This window comes from Sinohyriopsis cumingii, unplaced genomic scaffold (assembly GCF_028554795.1).
Source record: "Sinohyriopsis cumingii isolate HCF-2022 unplaced genomic scaffold, ASM2855479v2 utg003568l, whole genome shotgun sequence".
In the NCBI taxonomy this organism is placed as follows: Eukaryota; Metazoa; Mollusca; class Bivalvia; order Unionida; family Unionidae; genus Sinohyriopsis; species Sinohyriopsis cumingii.
In genome coordinates, this window is record NW_028316532.1 from 238,369 (window position 1) to 263,929 (window position 25,561).

The window sequence follows — 25,561 nt, forward strand, 5'->3', positions numbered from 1 at the left end:
GAATCGTGCAAAAAATTCGAATTATGCGGATTTTTTGGTTAAGAATGTGTTATTTTATTTAAATTTTTTTTGCTATAAAATTTCTGGTTGTCACTCTCTGCGAATATGTTTTACTTGTATAGTTGTAAATACATCACGTATTTCTGTGTGCCATGTGCTCAGTTCTGATTGGTTAATAAGAAAGGTCAGAAGAGCACGTTTGATACAGAGGCTGGCTTGGTGGGACGATGTGTCAAATGGCTAAATCAGTTAGAACTTTTTCATTATTTCAGCAGTAACAGTTCTAATAACAGTCAGGGTGCAGAAGTTTCACTAACCTCTTAATGCTGAGCGCTTAGCGAGGCAGCTGTTTTTACCATTTTTATAAGTCGTTGGTACTTGGCAGGTGTTCAAACCTGCCAACTCCCACATGGTGGATGCTCTAACCACTAGGCCACTGGAGTGGTTATTTTAGAGAATGATTTAACCAATAGGTGGCAGCAGTGTAATACAGGGTTTTTAGCAGCTTTCATTGGATGAGAAATGTTGGGGTCAAGAGCATTACACTTCGTAATTATTTTATGCATATTTTGAGCAAATGTGGGAATTTGTGTTTATTATGGCATGTGCCATCATTACATCAAATACTGTATATAGTTGATAGTTGATGCTAGCTATATGACAATTTAATGTATGCTATTTATTTTAATGACATTTATAATGAAGAAATCACATTCACTTCTTGCTACTATGGTTATTTTTTACGCCATTGATGGCACCATGTGCTGTGGCTTGCACACAGCTTGCATACATGCATGCACATGCACCTCATCTGAGAGCAGTTATTTTTTATTTATGCGAATAATTGATTTACGTCATAATCTCATGAGTGCATCTGTGGTGTTAAATCAAACATGACGTGTACACTCATTTGTCCTTGCAAAATGCTTTAGTATATAAATGTTCTGTTTGTGTCTTTTAAAATGTTATATGCAGAACACTAAGCTATCTGGATATTTTGTTTTGACAGACTTGTAAGCTGACCAGTAACTGGCATTACTTGGGACGCATCTTTGTTGATGTGTTAACTATGGAAACTCTTAATAATTCAATCCTGATAGAAAACTACACAGATGCTTTGGAGCAGAAAATCCACAGGCAAAGTGATCCTGGTTGTGTCGGAAGAGCTTTTAAAGAATTTATAGTAACAATTCTGACAGAATTTCAAGAAGGTACTGTATATACCTTATTAAAGCCACCATGACCTATGTCTTATGCTTTTTAAAATAAAGTATATTTTCTTTAAACATATTTATAACATCACTGTTTTTCTTCAAATCAGTTGAATTGGTATATTGGTGACAATTTATTTTCGTGGTTTACCTATTGTCTGCCTAAGACTCTTGATATTGTTGAATAATAATTAGCTTATTTAAATTAGCCACTGGAAAAAGTTATTTATCACTTAACTGGTAATAAGTATATTATCATTAATGATTCTTAAAATGTGTCAGATTTTTTTTAGCCATTATACTGCAGAAGTATATCCTGAAATGGTTTGTTCTGTCAAAAAGTCTTACCAAATTGGCAAATATTCTGTGCTTGTGAAAAGGTTTCTAATCTGTGCATGCCATTTCTTTTTAAACAGAAAAAAATGTGAATGTGTTTGCAAAGCTTGACATTCGTACTTTGTCCTGGATTGGGAATAATTTGCTCCTTGTGTGTTTTGACAACCAGCTGTGGGAGTCTGGGTATGAAGTTTTGTCCACACTTGTAAAGGCCAAGATCCCCTACCTTAAGTACAAGAGACATGAACACCGGAATATTCCATTTATCACCATCCTCATTTACCTGCAGAATAATGATTCCAAGGGAGCAATCGGGATTCTTGATGGTAAATTTCTGGATTTCTTTCTCTTGTTATGACTCAATGGTCTTAAACTAAGTAGCAGAAAAAAGCAAAAGCCAACATGTTTTGAAAATTCCACAACTGATTTATTTTTCTAGAATGTAAAGTGAAAATTTAAAAAGAAATTAAAGTATTGGGAATTAATCACTATAATTCCAAATTAATATTTCTGTCCAAGAATATTGGGTACTTTGTAATTCCAATGAATAGTAATTTGAACAAATAATTCAACCCAAATTAAGAAATGAATACAACAATAATACTGATTCTCCTTTAGAAGTTAGGGCAAGAATGAATAATTCTTATGTAAACAAGATTTTATTCCCCTCTGCTTGACCTAGGTCATAATTACCATTTTCTGAAAATACTGTTACTTTATAAGAAATTTCCATTCAGGAAGTTTGTATGGTCAGAATCAAGACTATCATTCACTCAAATTGAAGTAAGCATGTTTTCTAATAATATTGATCTAAATATTTAATCCACAGTGGCAGAGAAATATTTGCTATGTATTATATTATTTTTAAAAAAATTGTCACAAGTCAGGTACTAGCTTCTCGTGGGTCAGTGGTTCTTTCCGGGGTTTTCCCCGGGTTCTTCCTCCACCATTTAATGCTGGCCGCCATGTATGGCCTATCATGTGCTGAAAAATGGCATTAAACCCCACAACAACAACAAGTCAGGTACACCATTAACTTGATTTTGGACAAAAGTCCCGTATAAAACACAGATGTACATATAAAGAATTGCTAGTGTTAAGACTGGTTAGCCTGATGTCATGATAATGTGACTGGGTGGGCCATCATGCTACATGTTTGTCGCATGATGCCCCAGTGCTAGACATTATTAAAAACCGCCACAATGCAGACATCATAGGGATATGGCTGAAAGTTTTTTAAAGCTGCATTAAACATCAAATCATGCACACAATTAAGAAAAGCCAACAAACAATACAGATTAGATATACATAACACTTTAACTAGCTTCCACTTGTCCTCTGTGGTCGTCAAGATTAGATTATCAAAAAATTGGTTCCTTTCCTCACACTTTAGTATTCTGTATGCCCCCACCTTGTTAATGTCTTTTTCATTTTTTGGGGGGGGAGGGGATGTGTTCTGTTGGCTATAATAGTACCTATACTTATTTAGTTACATCATGCTTTAGAAATCCAAATGCCTTTCCAAAGACACTGAGGTAGTCAATGTGAGCTTCCGTGGGTGGATATCGAACCTGTGATCCTTAAATTATAAATGGAACATATAATTTTACCCTTGTCCATCTGTCCCATCCAGTTATGTCGCATTCCACCTCATCCTGTTCATTACAGATTTTGTTTCTGCAGAGCTCATGTTAGTAAAAAAATCGTATTTTGGAGGAGAGAATTTTTTTTCAAATGTTCCTATGACCATAGCATCGCTGGACTTCATTATATGATCTGTTTGTATTAGAGCTAGTGGTTGACTTTGCTAGGAACAATTTTGCATATGTTTTCATAGTGTGCTTACCTTTATGTCTCTAATGTTTTTTTCTGGCAGTCTGATTAAAAGATCTCCAATATATAACTGAAATTTGACTGGCATTAGTAAAAATACATGTTCTGATGATTTTCATGTAAACTTATTTTAGTAGCCTGTCATAAAAGGATTGCATGGGGGGGGTATAATGAGCAATAATATATCCTGAATAATATTTTCACTTCCTGCAGGCTGTAATTTGTTTTGGGAATTAGAAAGTCAGCGAAATATGACCTTGAATTGGTGCCTGTCAGTTATATGTGTTGATCAGCAGCTATTTACTTCAATTAGACTGTCAGATACACTTGTTGATCAAGTGCTATTAGCTTTAATTAGACTGGTTTTGCTGACAGTTAAAATTCTGCTTATCTTATCTATCTCTCACAAATAGCTGTGTGTTGGGACCAGTTTGAAAAGCAACATTCGGGAGACTGGCGATTCATGTTGGATGTCTTGATCAAACTGTTTCGTTATGTGCTGGAGGACAGGTCACATATCAGTGCTAGAAAAGTTCTGGTAGCTATATTGGAGCAGAGCAAGAAGGGTAAGTTCTCCATGTCAGTTTTTCTTCCTTTTTTATTCCCACTTTTGACAGAAAGAGGGGAGGGATTAAATTGGGTCATTTCATCTGCTGGTCTTACTTTTGTTTATCACTTTATCTTTATCCATTATTACTGGTTTTAAATCAGTTTTTTTTATTATTTAGCTTGATATTGATGAGACCTTGTCTAAACATCATTGTTTGCATGGTGTACCGTCATTTAGCAGAGTTGTCCTCCTTGATTGTCGGACCTAGGCTATTCTGTTCTCACAGCATCTGTATCATTACAAGTGAGGCAAAATAGCATTGTGAATTCCAAGAGATCAATGTTGTGCTGAACTGTTGATTTAAAAAAAAATTAAAATAATGAAATTTGTTATCATTCTGAATAACAAATGATTTTAAGGAAGTGAATATATGATAGAAGAGATGTGACTTTTTAACAGCAAACTTGAGGAAACCACTCTTGATGTAGACAAAGCTGGTGGGCATTTAGTCATAGAAAATCAGTTATGCTTGAAACAGTTACATGCATTCTTAAAAAAATATTGGATTTTGATTCAGCTGTCAGTGTGAGTATGGTAACTATGTACAGGTGGCTAGAAGTATGTATTGGACTTTGATATCACCATGGGGTTTTCACCAAAAGACTTGGATGTCTTGTTACTCTTAAATGAAAATGACTTTGATCTTGTAGCCAATAAGGCTGCTACAGCATCCTGAAAATCTTCTGTGAATGGTTGGTCATAGGGAATTTTTGACGAAAACTTTTTATTATAATGCCAAATTAATAAATGCAAATCGTGTCGTTATGGCATGTGATATGTCTGGCATGGCGGCTTTCTTAAAAACTTATTATCAATACTTCTTCTTAATGGATTATAATATATATAAATGGGATTTTCACAACAAGACTTACTGTAACATCTGGTTGGTCTTAAATGATATTCGCGCTAACCAGTTTTGTCTCTAGAATATCTTGTCATCATTTCTGTTCCTGAAAGGATGATCAAATTGACTTTTCTCTAAGACACTTCTCACTACAGGTGTTTGACCTCGATGAAAATGATATGAGTGTTACCTCCTAGTATATTACAGATCTTGTAACAGCTACTTCTCGATGGATGGCCATACCTACAACAACAATAAAAACATTCTTGCAATATGTAGTTTGTTTCTATATTAAAACAATGTTGATCTGACCACAAAAATGGTTGCTTTGCCAGCTGTTTTAACTCTTCATCCGTCTACTTTTAACTCTTCATCTGGCATAAATGATAGCATTGACCTGGGACTTGTTTTTAGTAGCATAAATGATAGCATTGTCCTGGGACTTGTTTTTAGTAGCATAAGTGATAGCATTGTCCTGGGATATGTTTTTAGTATCATAAATGATAGCATTGTCCTGGGACATGTTTTAATAGCATCAATGATAGCATTGTCCTGGGACTTGTTTTTAGTAGCATAAATAATAGCATTGTCCTGGGATATGTTTTTAGTAGCATAAATGATAGCATTGTCCTGGGACTTGTTTTTAGTAGCATCAATGATTGCATTGTCCTGGGACATGTTTTTATAAGCATAAATGATAGTATTGTCCTGGGACGTGTTTTAATAGCATCAATGATATTGTCATGGAACATGTATTTTTAGTAGCATCAATGATGGCATTGTCAGGGTTACATCTAGAACGCGTGATCGTGCAAATCCCCCCCCCCAAAAAAAAAACAGATTTCCCGCAAGATTTTTAATCCTGTGCAGGCGGAATTGCACAAAAAATAAGAATTGTGCTAATTTTTTCATGAAGAATGCGCTATTTTATTACTTTTTTTTTTTGCTGTATAATTCCCAGTTGTCACTCTTGGCGAATATGTTGTACTTGTATAGTTGTAAATACGTCACTTATTTCTGTGTGTCATGTGCTCCATTCTGATTGGTTAATGAGAAAGGTCAGAAGAGCACGTTTGATGCAGAGGTAGGCTTGGTGGGACGTAAAATGGCAAAACTCTGACACTTTTTCATTATTTTAGAAGTAACACTTTTAATAACAGTCAGAGTGCAGATGTTTGTCAAAAGGCACAATGACAGCAAACAAACAATTCCTCAGGCAAATTCCGTATCGGACAATGCTAGTGATGATGTGCGTAAAGATGGTGGCGATGAAACTAAGGATCCATTGAATGCCAAGAAAAAAAGTACTCTTTCAATTCAGACGGAAACAGAATTGACCATGGCTGAAAATGAATGAAAAAATTAGATGCTTTGCAGATGGTGTGTAAAAACTGGCAAAAACATTCTTTCACACTTGGACATAATAATTTCAGGACATCAACCCTTGACAGTAATTTGAATTACCTGCTTGCAAACAGGCGATTCAGGATTTGAAACTAAGTGAAAATCTTAAAACTACATGCATGGCAGCTTTCAGCTATGAACCAGAATCAATTATGTCATGTCAGTCGTTCAGTTAAGAGTTAACTGTTATATAAACTGTATATATACTTTCCCTAATTCATTTTGAGCATTGGACTTTTCATTAAAAATTATTTTTTCTCGTCCTTGAAAGGAAATTATGTGCTCTTCTAACTTTTTTTTAGAATGAATTTGTAACCAATCAGAATTGAGCATTTGACACGCAGGAAGTACATGACAATGTTTTTTAAGATTGGCCAGAACAGTGACACTTTTTGCAGTCTATGGTTTGATTCTTTAATGGTTAGTGTGTGGATATAATATTGTTATTAGAAAACAGAAGACATGATATGCATTTAATGCACTTATTATACTTGCTATTGCTCTTTTTGAATACATTGAAAGTTTTTTTACACCATACTTGAAGGCCCCCCCCATATGAATACATTGCCCCCCCCCTCCTTTTTTTTCTTTCTTCTTCATATTTAGTGGGGGCAAGAACCCACATTTATCAAATTCTAGTAGCATCAATGATAGCATTGTCATGGGATGTGTTTTTAGTAGTATCAGTGATAGCATTGTCATGGGATGTATTTTTAGTAGCATAAATGATAGCATTGTCATGGGACGTGTTTTTAGTAGCATAAATGATAGCATTGTCAAGGGATATGTTTTTAGTAGCATCAATGATAGCATTGTCAAGGGACATGTTTTTAGTAGCATCAATGATAGCATTGTCATGGGACATGTTTTTAGTAACAGATCATAGTATTGTCATGGGGACATATTTGAGTAACATAAATTTTAGCATCGTCATGTTTTACTAACATCAGGTGAAGTGCAACATTTTGTGTGTGTGTGTGTGCAACATTTTGTGTAATAGGGAGTTTTCATTAATGATATAACATATATTTCACTTTCAGAAAGATACAATCTCTGATTTGATTGGTGAATGAAAAGGTCAACAAAAATGTCCTTATATTGGTGCCCCTTAGATCAACAGGTTTTAATAAAGATGGCCAGTGCACATTTTTAATGTCACACACATTTGATTTGTATACAAGTCATGCATCTTTTTTGTTATGCACATTGTGATGTCATAATCTTGATGGCAATATTTTCTCAATGGATGAGATAAAATGTATTTATTTGTTGAAACCAAAATTCAAGGGGTGTGGTTTTTTTGGCGTTTTGTTTTCATGACTGATACCTGCAAAGTCTCTATACAGATACAGCTTGCACAGGCTGACCCTACTGTATGCCCATACTAATGTATTATGCTACTCGTGGATGTATTGGAGAACAAGGTAAACATACTTTATTAACCATGTCTTGAAGGCAGTATTGTAGGAGGGGATGTGTTAATATGCTAATCAAGGTCGCATTGGAGAACAAGGTACATATATTTTGTCAGCCTATTCTGAAGGGTATTACTGGAGGAGGAGCTGTTTTGTCTGCTGGACAAGGAGTACCTTGGGTACCATGGTAAAAATGAAACATTTTGTATTATCTTTTTTTAAATAATTTTCTAAAGGAAATGTTAAGTTTCTTTGGGGTGTTTGCATGTTTATAACTACTTTATGCTTATTGTTAGTTTGACCAGAAATTCAACAATTTTTTTTTCAGCCAGCAGATTTACAGTGGACATAAACTCCCACATATGTAAGTATCGTACTCCTTTTTTTGGTTCTGCTTGTGGAATTCCTCTTTTTGATAGGTATTCATTCTGACTGTGTAGTTGTTAATGCTTGTGGAATTCCTCTTTTTGATAGGTATTCATTCTAGACTGTATAGTTGTTAATGCTTGTGGAATTCCTCTTTTTGATAGGTATTCATTCTGTGTAGTTGTTAATGCTTGTGGAATTCCTCTTTTTGATAGGTATTCATTCTGACTGTGTAGTTGTTAATGCTTGTGGAATTCCTCTTTTTGATAGGTATTCATTCTGACTGTGTAGTTGTTAATGCTTGTGGAATTCCTCTTTTTGATAGGTATTCATTCTGACTGTATAGTTGTTAATGCTTGTGGAATTCCTCTTTTTGATAGGTATTCATTCTGACTGTGTAGTTGTTAATGCTTGTGGAATTCCTCTTTTTGATAGGTATTCATTCTAGACTGTATAGTTGTTAATGCTTGTGGAATTCCTCTTTTTGATAGGTATTCATTCTGACTGTGTAGTTGTTAATGCTTGTGGAATTCCTCTTTTTGATAGGTATTCATTCTGACTGTGTAGTTGTTAATGCTTGTGGAATTCCTCTTTTTGATAGGTATTCATTCTGACTGTGTAGTTGTTAATGCTTGTGGAATTCCTCTTTTTGATAGGTATTCATTCTGACTGTATAGTTGTTAATGCTTGTGGAATTCCTCTTTTTGATAGGTATTCGTTCTAGACTGTATAGTTGTTAATGCTTGTGGAATTCCTCTTTTTGATAGGTATTCATTCTAGACTGTGTAGTTGTTAATGCTTGTGGAATTCCTCTTTTTGATAGGTATTCATTCTGACTGTGTAGTTGTTAATGCTTGTGGAATTCCTCTTTTTGATAGGTATTCATTCTGACTGTGTAGTTGTTAATGCTTGTGGAATTCCTCTTTTTGATAGGTATTCATTCTGACTGTGTAGTTGTTAATGCTTGTGGAATTCCTCTTTTTGATAGGTATTCATTCTGACTGTGTAGTTGTTAATGCTTGTGGAATTCCTCTTTTTGATAGGTATTCATTCTGACTGTGTAGTTGTTAATGCTTGTGGAATTCCTCTTTTTGATAGGTATTCATTCTGACTGTGTAGTTGTTAATGCTTGTGGAATTCCTCTTTTTGATAGGTATTCATTCTGACTGTATAGTTGTTAATGCTTGTGGAATTCCTCTTTTTGATAGGTATTCATTCTGACTGTGTAGTTGTTAATGCTTGTGGAATTCCTCTTTTTGATAGGTATTCATTCTAGACTGTATAGTTGTTAATGCTTGTGGAATTCCTCTTTTTGATAGGTATTCATTCTGACTGTGTAGTTGTTAATGCTTGTGGAATTCCTCTTTTTGATAGGTATTCATTCTGACTGTGTAGTTGTTAATGCTTGTGGAATTCCTCTTTTTGATAGGTATTCATTCTGACTGTATAGTTGTTAATGCTTGTGGAATTCCTCTTTTTGATAGGTATTCATTCTAGACTGTATAGTTGTTAATGCTTGTGGAATTCCTCTTTTTGATAGGTATTCATTCTAGACTGTGTATTTGTTAATGCTTGTGGAATTCCTCTTTTTGATAGGTATTCATTCTGACTGTGTAGTTGTTAATGCTTGTGGAATTCCTCTTTTTGATAGGTATTCATTCTGACTGTGTAGTTGTTAATGCTTGTGGAATTCCTCTTTTTGATAGGTATTCATTCTGACTGTGTAGTTGTTAATGCTTGTGGAATTCCTCTTTTTGATAGGTATTCATTCTGACTGTGTAGTTGTTAATGCTTGTGGAATTCCTCTTTTTGATAGGTATTCATTCTGACTGTGTAGTTGTTAATGCTTGGGTGATCCTTTCTTAAGTACTCACAGATTAGTGGGAGAAACTTTGGCTGGTTCAGGAAATGAATAAAATTATGTAGATGAAATGGAAAGAAGGGAATATTGGACCCTGGATGAATATCAGAACTTGACTCTTATGTAAGTTGACATTGTTATGTTAAGATACACAAATTCAGGCTAATTTTTCTATGGAGTTTTATATTGTTTTAATAATGGGTACATATTCTTCTAATATAGGACAGTAATAAACCCTGCAATCATTTAATCAGTTTAATAGATTTCTTGTTCAGAAACAAGGTACACCTTTCCCTCAATAACTCACGCACAATGGGGTCCACAAACACAGACCGCACTAAAAGCGAGGCATGAGTTACTGAGGGACCTCCAGAAATTGAAAAAAAATCACTTTTACATCAAGAAAATCATTGGGGGTGGGGCAACATTAGGGAGCCGGGCTGTTTATTGACTGAATCCTCTTTTAAAATCTTGTTGATAATAATTTTTAATAACGCACTTTTTCTAATGAAGTTGTTTGTTATTCTGTTTAAATAACATTTATTTTCAAAATATCCTACATATGAACGATAGTTTCAACTGGCTTCAGCAACCATCACTTGCACACGAAAAAATCTGTCTATTGCGTCACTGCATTTGGTTTTCTTGATGAGTCTGGTTCCCATAGTGACATTTACTATTATCCTGCTAAATTGGGAGTCCACAGTGCAGGTAACTAGACTAACTGTTGAAACACCACCAAAAAAGATTCCTTTTTTTCAAAAACATGCAACATTTATTTCGTGAGACAATTGTCTACATTGAAACTCAATTTTTTTTATTGCTCAATTAGTACAATATTGATGTCGTGATTTAATGAATTGGAATTAATAATGAAACTTCTTATCATCCATGAGGATATCCCTAAGTGCCAGTTCAAGAATTCTCTGAAACTCACTTGCCCACAATGGTCCATATCTGTAAAATCAAGCTCTTTATTTTATGAAGGATTCGTTTCGCTTGGCTGCCTTATCTTTGATCAGTTATGAAAGAGTCAGTTAATTTAAGGTAGTTTATGTTACATGCACAATAACATTTATAAGTGTTTGATTGATGAAATGAAATGAGTTCACCTGACATACACCTGGGGCTGCTAGATTTTTAAGTTTGTAGGATTTTTGTGCCTTTTAACTTTTCTTATATTCCACATCCTTTATTTGATTCAAAAGTCATAATTAACATGATAATACAGAGGAGGCCAGCTTTTAATTCAGTGCAACAATACAACAAATATTTCCGGAAGTAAGTTATCAAAACACGGTCGGCACTTAATTAGGTTCTCAGAGAAACGCTCGCGGACATATCTGTTATGGTAGATGCATTTTACGTTTAATTACAAGAGGACACATTGCATTTATGATGATTACACAGTGTATCCCCTAGGGATGCAAGGCTGAGAGTTAAAAATCTCCTTGGTGTCAAAATTGGGGGTCAGACTGAGTACCAAAAAAACGGGGGGCAATTAAAAAAATTGTGCATCTCTGAAGCGCAAATGAGGGTAAAGGGAAACACTGATTACACTTAAAAGGAACTAAAACATAGAACTAGAACACAAATTTCAATTGATACAAAATTATTTCATTTGTTATTAAAGTACTGCCTCCACTCGGAGTGAGTGACATTTTCAATGATCGAAATTTCCTTACATATTGTTAATTGCAGTGTACTAGGAATTTGGATCACGATTTTCTTCAAGTTCAACAAATAGGGATCATTTTTTGGGTTATTTTCCAGTTTAAAAATGGGATCCACGCCGGACCCCACTTTATAAGCAGGGTCGTGAGTTATCAGGGCGCAAGTTATCGAGGGAGTGGTGTAGAAGACTTGGGTACCTCTAGTATATCATGAAGTCATGCCAAATATTGACCATATATACTCAACCATATATACTCACTTTTAAGTCAAGTCCAACTGCATACTGCACAGATCTATCACATAATGTGCCTGCAAATCTGGGTCTGTGCAGTTAGGAGGGAATAAATGGCAGAACAAACATAAACTCTGATCTGATGGCAGATTATGGTAAAGGCAGATCAAGGTCAGTTTTGTTTGCAGTTCAACTTGACTAGTAAGCAAGAATTATAGGTTACTGCATTTGTACGGGAAAATAGGAATGAGTTTTTCGGAATGAATACTGCACGAACTTGTGAGTGCAGTATATCCTTCCGACAAAACGAGTTCCTATTTTCCCATACAAATGCAGTAACCTTTTTATTATATGCTCCTTTTTTATTCAACCTAAGGTTTAATTATATACACAAAATACACTACAAGAAACAATATAAATGAATGAATGCCGTATTCCAAACTAAATACACAAGCGCATATTTGACATTACAAAATGACATCATTATTATTGCGCACATAGCTCCGCCCAGATAAATTTGAACTTAGTCGCACGGTCGACAAAACTTTCGAAAGAAAATGGCATGTCTAGTTAAAATTGAAATTTGCAGTCATATTGTGAATGAATGCACATTGCAGCGACTTTTCCATTTGATCTGGAGTGAATATATTTTGGTATTTTGTTTCGATTCGACGAAAGTTTGTGATTTTGGACTGGATTCATCTGTACAAATTATACATGAAATACATTGGATTGAAGTGGCGCTGGAGAAGCGTGTTTATGTCTGCAAATGTGTTTTTGTTTCTGTCACTGAATGTTTGAAAACATAACTTGGGGAAAATATGAAGTCTTTCAATTGCAATTTTCAAAAAGACACTATGGAATTTAATGTGTATTTCATTTTGAGTGCAGTAAGGAGGATGCAATTGCACTTATCATCGAAATTACAGTACACTTTCGAAATGTGTGATCCAGATTGAAAACCTATGACATGGCTCATGTAATTCGGATTTGCAGAATTAAGAAAAAACAGTTTGAGGAAATTCAGGATGTAAAACTGTAAGTATATTTTATTTTGCCATTCTTATCACCAGCTAAAGAAAACAGTATATGCCTTGTTATTTGTAAGGACCAAATCCGTCATTTATACAAGGTAGCTAGCCTAAATCCGTAACATTGTATCAACGCAAAATGTGAAGACATCGGGGGTTTTTTGCAGTCCACAAAACATGTTTTAGTTCATTCAGAAACAAATAAACAACCACAACGTAAAGAGCCACTTACTTGAGTGTACATGATTTGTTTACAAATCAAAAGTGCTGGTGTCTGAGTCCATTGTTTATTTACAAAATCAAGTAGTTCGTTTATTCACGTGAATGCTATATGTGTATTATCGCGCGCGTTCAGTATCGGGGAATATTGAACGATTCTGTCAATGTAAAGTTAACGGGGAAAAAATTGAGCATATAATAATATAGAGTATTTTATCAATTATATGAAGTCATACTGATTTGGTCTTCTTTATACTTTCTATGTAAGGAATGATATTCATAACATTTTCTTTGAATTGAAGTCACACTGACATTCCAATATGGTATTGAGTCAAACCAGATTTAAATTAAAATTGCGGGTAAGAGTCTTTCTGTCTTTGAAAGGAAATAACCACAGTACAGTTCAGGGTTAATGTGATTTGTACTTTTAACGTAGCTTTCACAATTTTTCAGTCATATTGCTACAATGTCTGCATTGTGACAGTTTATAGTGTAGCACTGGGGCATCCTGCTGCAGACATGTAGCATCATGTACCAGCCAGTTACATTATCCTGACATCATTTTGACCGGTCCTAGCACTGACCTCTTAATGCTCAGCGTAGCAGCAAGGGTTAATTGTACTGTAGTAATTGGTGTTGAAAAATCAAGTCCATCTTGTCTAGCTGGTCCTAACTGAAAATTGTGTGCAATCTGACATCTAGTATGGCCACCATGGCAGCCATTGTGTTGATATTGTGGCAGTCTTGCTGTTCATGAATGACTGCTCCAAACTGAATTAAACAATGCACCAGAGTCCTGCTGTTCAGTTGATGCTGGTGCAACTTATGCTTTTGGTTGTGGGATATATTTTTTCTTCTATATATAAAAAACAATTAGTTTGGACACAATGGTATACAAAAAAGCACATTTATTCCTATTCTTATATCATGAAGTGAAGTCCTGAACAAGAAATCCCTTCTTCCCACCCCCAGTTTCTGGTAATATTTATGTAACAATTGGGTTATCAGGGCCTTTCCATCATGAATTTTGTGATCCATTTCAACTTCATATTTATAAAAAGAGATTTCATTTCGGTGTATTTTTTGTCCATGACCGAGTTTGACCTTTAGAGATTATCATTTATGTTGTGAAGCTTATTATCTGAAATGGAGAAAGAGTTTACATTTGTACCATTTTTACCTTATGGGTATCCAACCTAATGATGTACTAAAGAGGGACGTGTGGTGTTATGACTATGGTCATAATCCATGTAACAGAAAGAAGCAAAACCAACAAGTTTTGTAAAATTTCACAATCAGTCTATTTCTTTTGAATACAAAGTGAAAATTTAAGAGGAATATACAGTATTGTGAATTAAATCCCAAATAATCCTAAATGTCCTTTCACAAGTCGAAAAGTATAGAATGTTCTGAATGAATTCCAGTAGTCTTGAATGTGCTGATATACCAGTATTCTCCATGTACCATAATGCTATAATTCAGGATGTCATTGAACAAGTCCTTAACAATCCCAAGGTAGTGTTTTAGTCCAAAAGTCAGTGAACACTTTTTAAATTTAATGAATAATTTAAATAACTCATCTCAAATTATGTCTGAATACAACAAAAAAATGAGTGAACTTGAAATGGGAACCAGTAATGTTTACCTGGTTTTCTTTATATACAGTCACCTGGCTTGTGGGGAATTCCCAGAATGGGGGTCATTTCAAATGGGAAATTTCATAAATTTGTAAATAAGGTCAGGTCTTGAACTTAAATTCAAGTAAACCTCGTTTTTAACAAAAATGACATAAGTCAGGTAGGCCAAGACTCTACCACCTTCAGTCACAAGCACATAAATCAAATATTCAGTGGAATATCAAAAATAATTTGTTGGATTACTTAACCAAAGGGAAGTCAAAGAAAATCTTGGTGAAACAGAATCCAATGATTCGAACATCATACACCAAAACAGCAGGAATAAGGCAAAAATTAAAGCACAATTTCTAATCAAACTGGCATAGAAAATGATTATCGTTAGAAAAGTCATAGATGTGAATGGTATGTAATCATTGTGTGAAGCACAGACAAACAAGCACTTTAAATGTAAGATGCACAGAGGAACAGTGCAATAGACTGGTATAATTCATCTGGTCATGTGACAGTTGTTTAGGCAAAAGCCATTAAATAGGATTTCGAGTAGGTAATACTGGCCTAAACAAAACTTGCTGCTGTGGGTTTTCATTCTATGTTGGTACTGCTCTAGGTTTTCATTCTATATTGGTACTGCTGTGGGTTTTCATTCTATATTGGTACTGCTGTGGGTTTTCATTCTTTATTGGTACTGCTGTGGGTTTTCATTCTTTATTGGTACTGTGTGGGTTTTCATTTTATGTTGGTACTGCTCTGGGTTTTCATTCTATATTGGTACTGCTGTGGGTTTTCATTCTGTATTGGTACTGCTGTGGGTTTTCATTCTATATTGGTACTGCTGTGGGTTTTCATTCTATATTGGTACTGCTGAGGGTTTTCATTCTGTATTGGTACTGCTGTGGGTTTTCATTCTATATTGGTACTGCTCTAGGTTTTCATTCTGTATTGGTACTGCTCTGGGTTTTCATTCTATATTGGTACTGCTCTGGGTTTTCATTCTATATTGGTACTGCTGAGGGTTTTCATTCTGTATTGGTGCTGCTGAGGGTTTTCATTCTATATTGGTACTGCTCTAGGTTTTCATTCTATATTGGTACTGCTCTGGGTTTTCATTCTATATTGGTACTGCTGTGGGTTTTCATTCTGTATTGGTACTGCTGTGGGTTTTCATTCTATATTGGTACTGCTGAGGGTTTTCATTCTGTATTGGTACTGCTGAGGGTTTTCATTCTGTATTGGTACTGCTATGGGTTTTCATTCTATATTGGTACTGCTGTGGGTTTTCATTCTATATTGGTACTGCTGTGGGTTTTCATTCTATATTGGTACTGCTGTGGGTTTTCATTCTGTATTGGTACTGCTGTGGGTTTTCATTCTATATTGGTACTGCTCTAGGTTTTCATTCTATATTGGTACTGCTGTGGGTTTTCATTCTATATTGGTACTGCTGTGGGTTTTCATTCTATATTGGTACTGCTGTGGGTTTTCATTCTATATTGGTACTGCTGTGAGTTTTCATTCTATATTGGTACTGCTGTGGGTTTTCATTCTATATTGGTACTGCTGTGGGTTTTCATTCTATATTGGTACTGCTGTGGGTTTTCATTCTATATTGGTACTGCTGTGGGTTTTCATTCTTTATTGGTACTGCTGTGGGTTTTCATTCTTTATTGGTACTGCTGTGGGTTTTCATTCTGTATTGGTACTGCTGTGGGTTTTCATTCTATATTGGTACTGCTGTGGGTTTTCATTCTATATTGGTACTGCTGTGGGTTTTCATTCTTTATTGGTACTGCTGTGGGTTTTCATTCTTTATTGGTACTGCTGTGGGTTTTCATTCTTTATTGGTACTGCTGTGGGTTTTCATTCTATGTTGGTACTGCTGTGGGTTTTCATTCTATATTGGTACTGCTCTGGGTTTTCATTCTATGTTGGTACTGCTCTGGGTTTTCATTCTATGTTGGTACTGCTGTGGGTTTTCATTCTATGTTGGTACTGCTGTGGGTTTTCATTCTATATTGGTACTGCTAAGGGTTTTCATTCTATGTTGGTACTGCTCTGGGTTTTCATTCTATGTTGGTACTGCTCTGGGTTTTCATTCTATGTTGGTACTGCTCTGGGTTTTCATTCTATATTGGTACTGCTCTGGGTTTTCATTCTATATTGGTACTGCTCTGGGTTTTCATTCTATGTTGGTACTGCTCTGGGCTTTCATTCTATATTGGTACTGCTGTGGGTTTTCATTCTATATTGGTACTGCTGTGGGTTTTCATTCTATATTGGTACTGCTGTGGGTTTTCATTCTATATTGGTACTGCTGTGGGTTTTCATTCTTTATTGGTACTGCTATGGGTTTTCATTCTTTATTGGTACTGCTATGGGTTTTCATTCTATATTGGTACTGCTGTGGGTTTTCATTCTATATTGGTACTGCTGTGGGTTTTCATTCTGTATTGGTACTGCTGTGGGTTTTGATTCTATGTTGGTACTGGTGTGGGTTTTCATTCTATGTTGGTACTGCTGTGGGTTTTCATTCTATATTGGTACTGCTCTGGGTTTTCATTCTGTATTGGTACTGCTGAGGGTTTTCATTCTATATTGGTACTGCTGAGGGTTTTCATTCTATATTGGTACTGCTCTGGGTTTTCATTCTATATTGGTACTGCTCTGGGTTTTCATTCTTTATTGGTACTGCTGTGGGTTTTCATTCTTTATTGGTACTGCTGTGGGTTTTCATTCTATGTTGGTACTGCTGTGGGTTTTCATTCTATATTGGTACTGCTGTGGGTTTTCATTCTATGTTGGTACTGCTCTGGGTTTTCATTCTATATTGGTACTGCTGTGGGTTTTCATTCTATATTGGTACTGCTGAGGGTTTTCATTCTATATTGGTACTGCTGAGGGTTTTCATTCTATATTGGTACTGCTGTGGGTTTTCATTCTATATTGGTACTGCTGTGGGTTTTCATTCTTTATTGGTACTGCTGTGGGTTTTCATTCTTTATTGGTACTGCTGTGGGTTTTCATTTTATGTTGGTACTGCTCTGGGTTTTCATTCTATATTGGTACTGCTGTGGGTTTTCATTCTATATTGGTACTGCTGTGGGTTTTCATTCTGTATTGGTACTGCTCTGGGTTTTCATTCTGTATTGGTACTGCTGTGGGTTTTCATTCTTTATTGGTACTGCTGTGGGTTTTCATTCTATATTGGTACTGCTGTGGGTTTTCATTCTATATTGGTACTGCTCTGGGTTTTCATTCTATGTTGGTACTGCTCTAGGTTTTCATTCTATGTTGGTACTACTGTGGGTTTTCATTCTATGTTGGTACTGCTCTGGGTTTTCATTCTATGTTGGTACTGCTCTGGGTTTTCTTTCTATATTGGTACTGCTCTGGGTTTTCATTCTATATTGGTACTGCTCTGGGTTTTCATTCTATATTGGTACTGCTGTGGGTTTTCATTCTATATTGGTACTGCTGAGGGTTTTCATTCTGTATTGGTACTGCTCTGGGTTTTCATTCTATATTGGTACTGCTGTGGGTTTTCATTCTTTATTGGTACTGCTGTGGGTTTTCATTCTATATTGGTACTGCTCTGGGTTTTCATTCTATATTGGTACTGCTCTGGGTTTCATTCTATATTGGTACTGCTCTGGGTTTTTATTCTATATTGGTACTGCTGAAGTCAGTACTAATCCAAGTTGTTTGTAAAGTTCTTTCAGAAGGCTTGTCATATTGTTTTTCAGTTTTCCTGTGTTTCATTAATTACTTTCAAAATTTAAAAAAAAATCATTTCTGCCAGTCATTTTCACCTGTACAGTTCCATTACACCCATGCTTGATACACATGAACACAATCAGAAAGGAACACATTAGTTAATATTTTGGAAAATTTGGATCAGGTATATGGGCCATGAAGTTACTTAGATGCAATAAATCACACAGTTACCTTTTGCTTAGTTGTTCTGAGGATGCTGCAGCCACTTAAAAAGTTATTTTGTGTAATTCTTATTTTTCAAGTAAGAGGACCAAATTTGTTCCATTGAATTTAGAATTGGCCCTGTTTTGGAAGTCCTAAAAGGAATTCCATTGAATTTAGAATTGGCACTATTTTAGAAAGTCCTAGAAGGGATGCTGTAGCCATCTTAAAAATCTTATTGCTACTCATAAATGGAAAGTTGTGTTGACAGGGAGAGGGGGAAGCACCAGAAGACAAATTATGATATCGAGTTGGTCCTGAATGAAAAAGGTGCCGATTAAACCTTAGACAGTGACACTGGCCAGTCCTTTCACAAATCTTGCTGAAATGAACCTTAAATTATGAAGTTTAAAGAACAATAGCAGAACTGTTGAAAATATGATTGTCAAATTCTAGATGTTGGTTTGTCATATTAGATCCAGTAGAATTGGTCAAGGAACAAAACAAACTTTATAGGAGTACCTCTGACCCTGAAATGGCCCATATTTTTCACACAAAACTCCTACATGATCAAGCTGCTACTCATTAATTTCAAGACATAACATCAGACAAATGATATTGAAGGCAAAAGTGACAATAAACTTCCTGGAATGTTTGAATAGTTGTCACAGAAGTAGTGAAAGGAATATTCAGAAGCTAGTATGCGAGTAGAAAATGCAACAGTTCAATTTATTGGACATCAAGTTGTGTTGATTGGAGTCTGTCTTATTGTGTGTGAGATGACTGCCATTGACACATGAAATAGAGGAAGAGCACAAATAATAACATCAGGTTAAGATATCTGGTAAGAGCCATTGAGCTCCATGGGGTCTGGATTTGACATTTCTCAATAATAATAAATAACACAAATAATAACATCAAGTTAAGATATCTGGTAAGAACCATTGAGCTCCATGGGGTCTGGATTTGACATTTCTCAATAATAATAAATAACACAAATAATAACATCAAGTTAAGATATCTGGTAAGAGCCATTGAGCTCCATGGGGTCTGGATTTGACATTTCTCAATAATAATAAATAACACAAATAATAACATCAAGTTAAGATATCTGGTAAGAGCCATTGAGCTCCATGGGGTCTGGATTTGACATTTCTCAATAATAATAAATAACACAAATAATAACATCAAGTTAAGATATCTGGTAAGAGCCACTGAGCTCCATGGGGTCTGGATTTGACATTTCTCAATAATTGAACTGGAGGTAATTAAGGTCTAGGCGTACTTTACATTGTACAGAATGTATACCTTCTCCAGGCAGTCTTAGGAACGTATTAAATACATGTTTTCCAAGTTGACAATAGCAGGACATGATATTTCATTACACCTTGCTGCATATTAGTGTGACTTAAATATTGACTGCCTTACTGCATATTAGTGTGATTTAAACATTGACTGCCTTACTGCATATTAGTGTGACTTAAATATTGACTGCCTTACATTGACTGCCTTACTGCATATTAGTGTGACTTAAACAATGACTGCCTTACTGCATATTAGTGTGACTTAAACAATGACTGCCTTACTGCATATTAGTGTGATTTAAACATTGACTGCCTTACTGCATATTAGTGTGATTTAAACATTGACTGCCTTACTGCATATTAGTGTGATTTAAACATTGACTGTCTTACTGCATATTAGTGTGACTTAAACATTGACTGCCTTACTGCATATTAGTGTGATTTAAACATTGACTGCCTTACTGCATATTAGTGTGATTTAAACAATGACTGCCTTACTGCATATTAGTGTGATTTAAACATTGACTGCCTTACTGCATATTAGTGTGACTTAAACATTGACTGCCTTACTGCATATTAGTGTGATTTAAACATTGACTGCCTTACTGCATATTAGTGTGATTTAAACATTGACTGCCTTACTGCATATTAGTGTGACTTAAACATTGACTGCCTTACTGCATATTAATGTGACTTAAACATTGACTGCCTTACTGCATATTAGTGTGACTTAAACATTGATTGCCTTACTGCATATTAGTGTGACTTAAACTTTGACTGCCTTACTGCATATTAGTGTGACTTAAACATTGACTGCCTTACTGCATATTAGTGTGACTTAAACATTCACTGCCTTACTGCATATTAGTGTGACTTAAACATTGACTGCCTTACTGGATATTAGTGTGACTTAAACAGTGACTGCCTTACTGCCTATTAGTGTGACTTAAACATTGACTGCCTTACTGCCTATTAGTGTGATTTAAACATTGACTGCCTTACTGCATATTTGTGTGATTTAAACATTGACTGTCTTACTGCATATTAGTGTGACTTAAACATTGACTGCCTTACTGCATATTAGTGTGATTTAAACATTGACTGCCTTACTGCATATTAGTGTGACTTAAACAATGACTGCCTTACTGCATATTAGTGTGACTTGATCAATGACTGCCTTACTGCATATTAGTGTGACTTAAACATTGAATGCCTTACTGCATATTAGTGTGACTTAAACAATGACTGCCTTACTGCATATTAGTGTGACTAAAACATTGACTGCCTTACTGCATATTAGTGTGACTTAAACATTGACTGCCTTACTGCATATTACTGTGACTTGAACAGTGACTGCCTTACTGCGTATTAGTGTGACTTAAACATTGAATGCCTTACTGCATATTAGTGTGACTTAAACAATGACTGTTTTACTGCATATTAGTGTGATTTAAACAATGACTGTCTTACTGCATATTAGTGACTTAAACATTGACTGCCTTACTGCATATTAGTGACTTAAACATTGACTGCCTTACTGCATATTAGTGTGATTTAAACATTGACTGCCTTACTGCATATTAGTGTGACTTAAACAATGACTGCCTTACTGCATATTAGTGTGACTTGAACAATGACTGCCTTACTGCATGTTAGTGTGACTTCAACAATGACTGCCTTACTGCATATTAGTGTGACTAAAACATTGACTGCCTTACTGCATATTAGTGTGATTTAAACATTGACTGCCTTACTGCATATTAGTGTGATTTAAACATTGACTGTCTTACTGCATATTAGTGTGACTTAAACATTGACTGCCTTACTGCATATTAGTGTGATTTAAACATTGACTGCCTTACTGCATATTAGTGTGACTTAAACAATGACTGCCTTACTGCATATTAGTGTGACTTGAACAATGACTGCCTTACTGCATTTTAGTGTGACTTAAACATTCACTGCCTTACTGCATATTAGTGTGACTTAAACATTGACTGCCTTACTGGATATTAGTGTGACTTAAACAGTGACTGCCTTACTGCCTGTTAGTGTGACTTAAACATTGACTGCCTTACTGCCTATTAGTGTGATTTAAACATTGACTGCCTTACTGCATATTAGTGTGATTTAAACATTGACTGTCTTACTGCATATTAGTGTGACTTAAACATTGACTGCCTTACTGCATATTAGTGTGATTTAAACATTGACTGTCTTACTGCATATTAGTGTGACTTAAACAATGACTGCCTTACTGCATATTAGTGTGACTTGATCAATGACTGCCTTACTGCATATTAGTGTGATTTAAACATTGAATGCCTTACTGCATATTAGTGTGACTTAAACAATGACTGCCTTACTGCATATTAGTGTGACTAAAACATTGACTGCCTTACTGCATATTAGTGTGACTTAAACATTGACTGCCTTACTGCATATTACTGTGACTTGAACAATGACTGCCTTACTGCATATTAGTGTGACTTAAACATTGAATGCCTTACTGCATATTAGTGTGACTTAAACAATGACTGTTTTACTGCATATTAGTGTGATTTAAACAATGACTGTCTTACTGCATATTAGTGACTTAAACATTGACTGCCTTACTGCATATTAGTGTGATTTAAACATTGAATGCCTTACTGCATATTAGTGTGACTTAAACATTGACTGCCTTACTGCATATTAGTGTGATTTAAACATTGACTGCCTTACTGCATATTAGTGTGATTTAAACATTGACTGTCTTGCTGCATATTAATGTGACTTAAACATTGACTGCCTTACTGCATATTAGTGTGATTTAAACATTGACTGCCTTACTGCATATTAGTGTGACTTAAACAATGACTGCCTTACTGCATATTAGTGTGACTTGAACAATGACTGCCTTACTGCATATTAGTGTGACTTAAACATTGAATGCCTTACTGCATATTAGTGTGACTTAAACATTGACTGCCTTACTGCATATTAGTGTGACTTAAACATTGAATGCCTTGCTGCATATTAGTGTGACTTAAACATTGACTGCTTTACTGCATATTAGTGTGACTAGAACATTGACTGCCTTACTGCATATTAGTGTGACTTCAACAATGACTGCCTTACTGCATATTAGTGTGACTTCAACAATGACTGCCTTACTGCATATTAGTGTGACTTCAACAATGACTGCCTTACTGCATATTAGTGTGACTAAAACATTGACTGCCTTACTGCATATTAGTGTGACTTCAACAATGACTGCCTTACTGCATATTAGTGTGACTTAAACATTGACTGCCTTACTGGATATTAGTGTGACTTAAACATTGACTGCCTTACTGCATATTAGTGTGACTTAAACATTGACTGCCTTACTGCATATTAGTGTGACTTAAACATTGACTGCCTTACTGCATATTAGTGTGACTTAAACATTGAATGCCTTACTGCATGTTAGTGTGACTTAAACATTGACTGCCTTACTGCATATTAGTGTGATTTAAACATTGACTGCCTTACTGCATATTAGTGTGATTTAAACATTGACTGTCTTACTGCATATTAATGTGACTTAAACATTGACTGCCTTACTGCATATTAGTGTGATTTAAACATTGACTGCCTTACTGCATATTAGTGTGACTTAAACAATGACTGCCTTACTGCATATTAGTGTGACTTGAACAATGACTACCTTACTGCATATTAGTGTGACTTAAACATTGAATGCCTTACTGCATATTAGTGTGACTTAAACATTGACTGCCTTACTGCATATTAGTGTGACTTAAACATTGAATGCCTTGCTGCATATTAGTGTGACTTAAACAATGACTGCTTTACTGCATATTAGTGTGACTAGAACATTGACTGCCTTACTGCATATTAGTGTGACTTCAACAATGACTGCCTTACTGCATATTAGTGTGACTTAAACATTGACTGCCTTACTGCATATTAGTATGACTTAAACATTGACTGCCTTACTGCATATTAGTGTGACTTAAACATTGACTGCCTTACTGCATATTAGTGTGACTTAAACATTGACTGCCTTACTGCATATTAGTGTGACTTAAACATTGAATGCCTTACTGCATATTAGTGTGACTTAAACATTGACTGCCTTACTGCATATTAGTGTGATTTAAACATTGACTGCCTTACTGCATATTAGTGTGATTTAAACATTGACTGTCTTACTGCATATTAATGTGACTTAAACATTGACTGCCTTACTGCATATTAGTGTGATTTAAACATTGACTGCCTTACTGCATATTAGTGTGACTTAAACAATGACTGCCTTACTGCATATTAGTGTGACTTGAACAATGACTGCCTTACTGCATATTAGTGTGACTTAAACATTGAATGCCTTACTGCATATTAGTGTGACTTAAACATTGACTGCCTTACTGCATATTAGTGTGACTTAAACATTGAATGCCTTGCTGCATATTAGTGTGACTTAAACAATGACTGCTTTACTGCATATTAGTGTGACTAGAACATTGACTGCCTTACTGCATATTAGTGTGACTTCAACAATGACTGCCTTACTGCATATTAGTGTGACTTAAACATTGACTGCCTTACTGCATATTAGTGTGACTTAAACATTGACTGCCTTACTGCATATTAGTGTGACTTAAACATTGACTGCCTTACTGCATATTAGTGTGACTTAAACATTGACTGCCTTACTGCATATTAGTGTGACTTAAACATTAACTGCCTTACTGCATATTCGTGTGACAAACAATGACTGCCTTACTGCATATTAGTGTGACTTAAACATTGACTGCCTTACTGGATATTAGTGGACTTAAACATTGACTGCCTTACTGCATATTAGTGTGACTTAAACAATGACTGCCTTACTGTATATTAGTGTGATTTAAACATTGACTGCCTTACTGTATATTAGTGTGACTAAAACATTGGCTGCCTTACTGCATATTAGTGTGATTTAAACATTGACTGCCTTACTGCATATTAGTGTGATTTAAACATTGACTGTCTTACTGCATATTAGTGTGACTAAAACATTGGCTGCCTTACTGCATATTAGTGTGACTTAAACATTGACTGCCTTACTGGATATTAGTGTGACTTAAACAGTGACTGCCTTACTGCATATTAGTGTGACTTAAACATTGACTGCCTTACTGCATATTAGTGTGACTTAAACATTGACTGCCTTACTGCATATTAGTGTGACTTAAACAATGACTGCCGTACTGCATATTAGTGTGACTAAAACATTGACTGCCTTACTGCATATTAGTGTGACTTCAACAATGACTGCCTTACTGCATATTAGTGTGACATAAATATCTGCAGTTCATGTTAAAAAATGGATTGTAACAGGATGAAAATGAATTCATCTAAAACAGAATTTATTCTATTTAGCTCTAAGCAACAACTCCAAAAATTGGTGACTTGAAAAAATGTATTGTGAATGATGAATACATTCAAAGAGCAGATCAAATCAGATACCATGGAAACGTCGCATAACAATCATATGCAAAACAGCAATGTAGAATATTCAACAAATAAAGAGCATTAAAAATCTTCTGACAAAAGAATCCTGTGAAAGTTTAATTCATGGACTAGTTATTTCATATCTGGATTATGTTAGCTCCATATTGACTGTCACAGGATGAAGCCGT

The 25,561-nt window shown here is 35.3% G+C and overlaps 1 protein-coding gene across 1 annotated transcript in view; it reads left to right on the plus strand.

Annotated features, from left to right (window-relative positions):
- LOC149769595 (uncharacterized) overlaps positions 1–25,561 on the plus strand; it is a 137,227-nt gene that overhangs the window by 95,626 nt on the left and 16,040 nt on the right. Inside the window, exons 18-21 of the mRNA XM_089949829.1 lie at positions 1,010–1,211; positions 1,628–1,873; positions 3,794–3,946; positions 7,982–8,017. Of these exons, the coding sequence (XP_089805955.1) occupies positions 1,010–1,211; positions 1,628–1,873; positions 3,794–3,946; positions 7,982–8,017 (637 nt within the window). The remainder of the gene's footprint in view (positions 1–1,009; positions 1,212–1,627; positions 1,874–3,793; positions 3,947–7,981; positions 8,018–25,561) is intronic.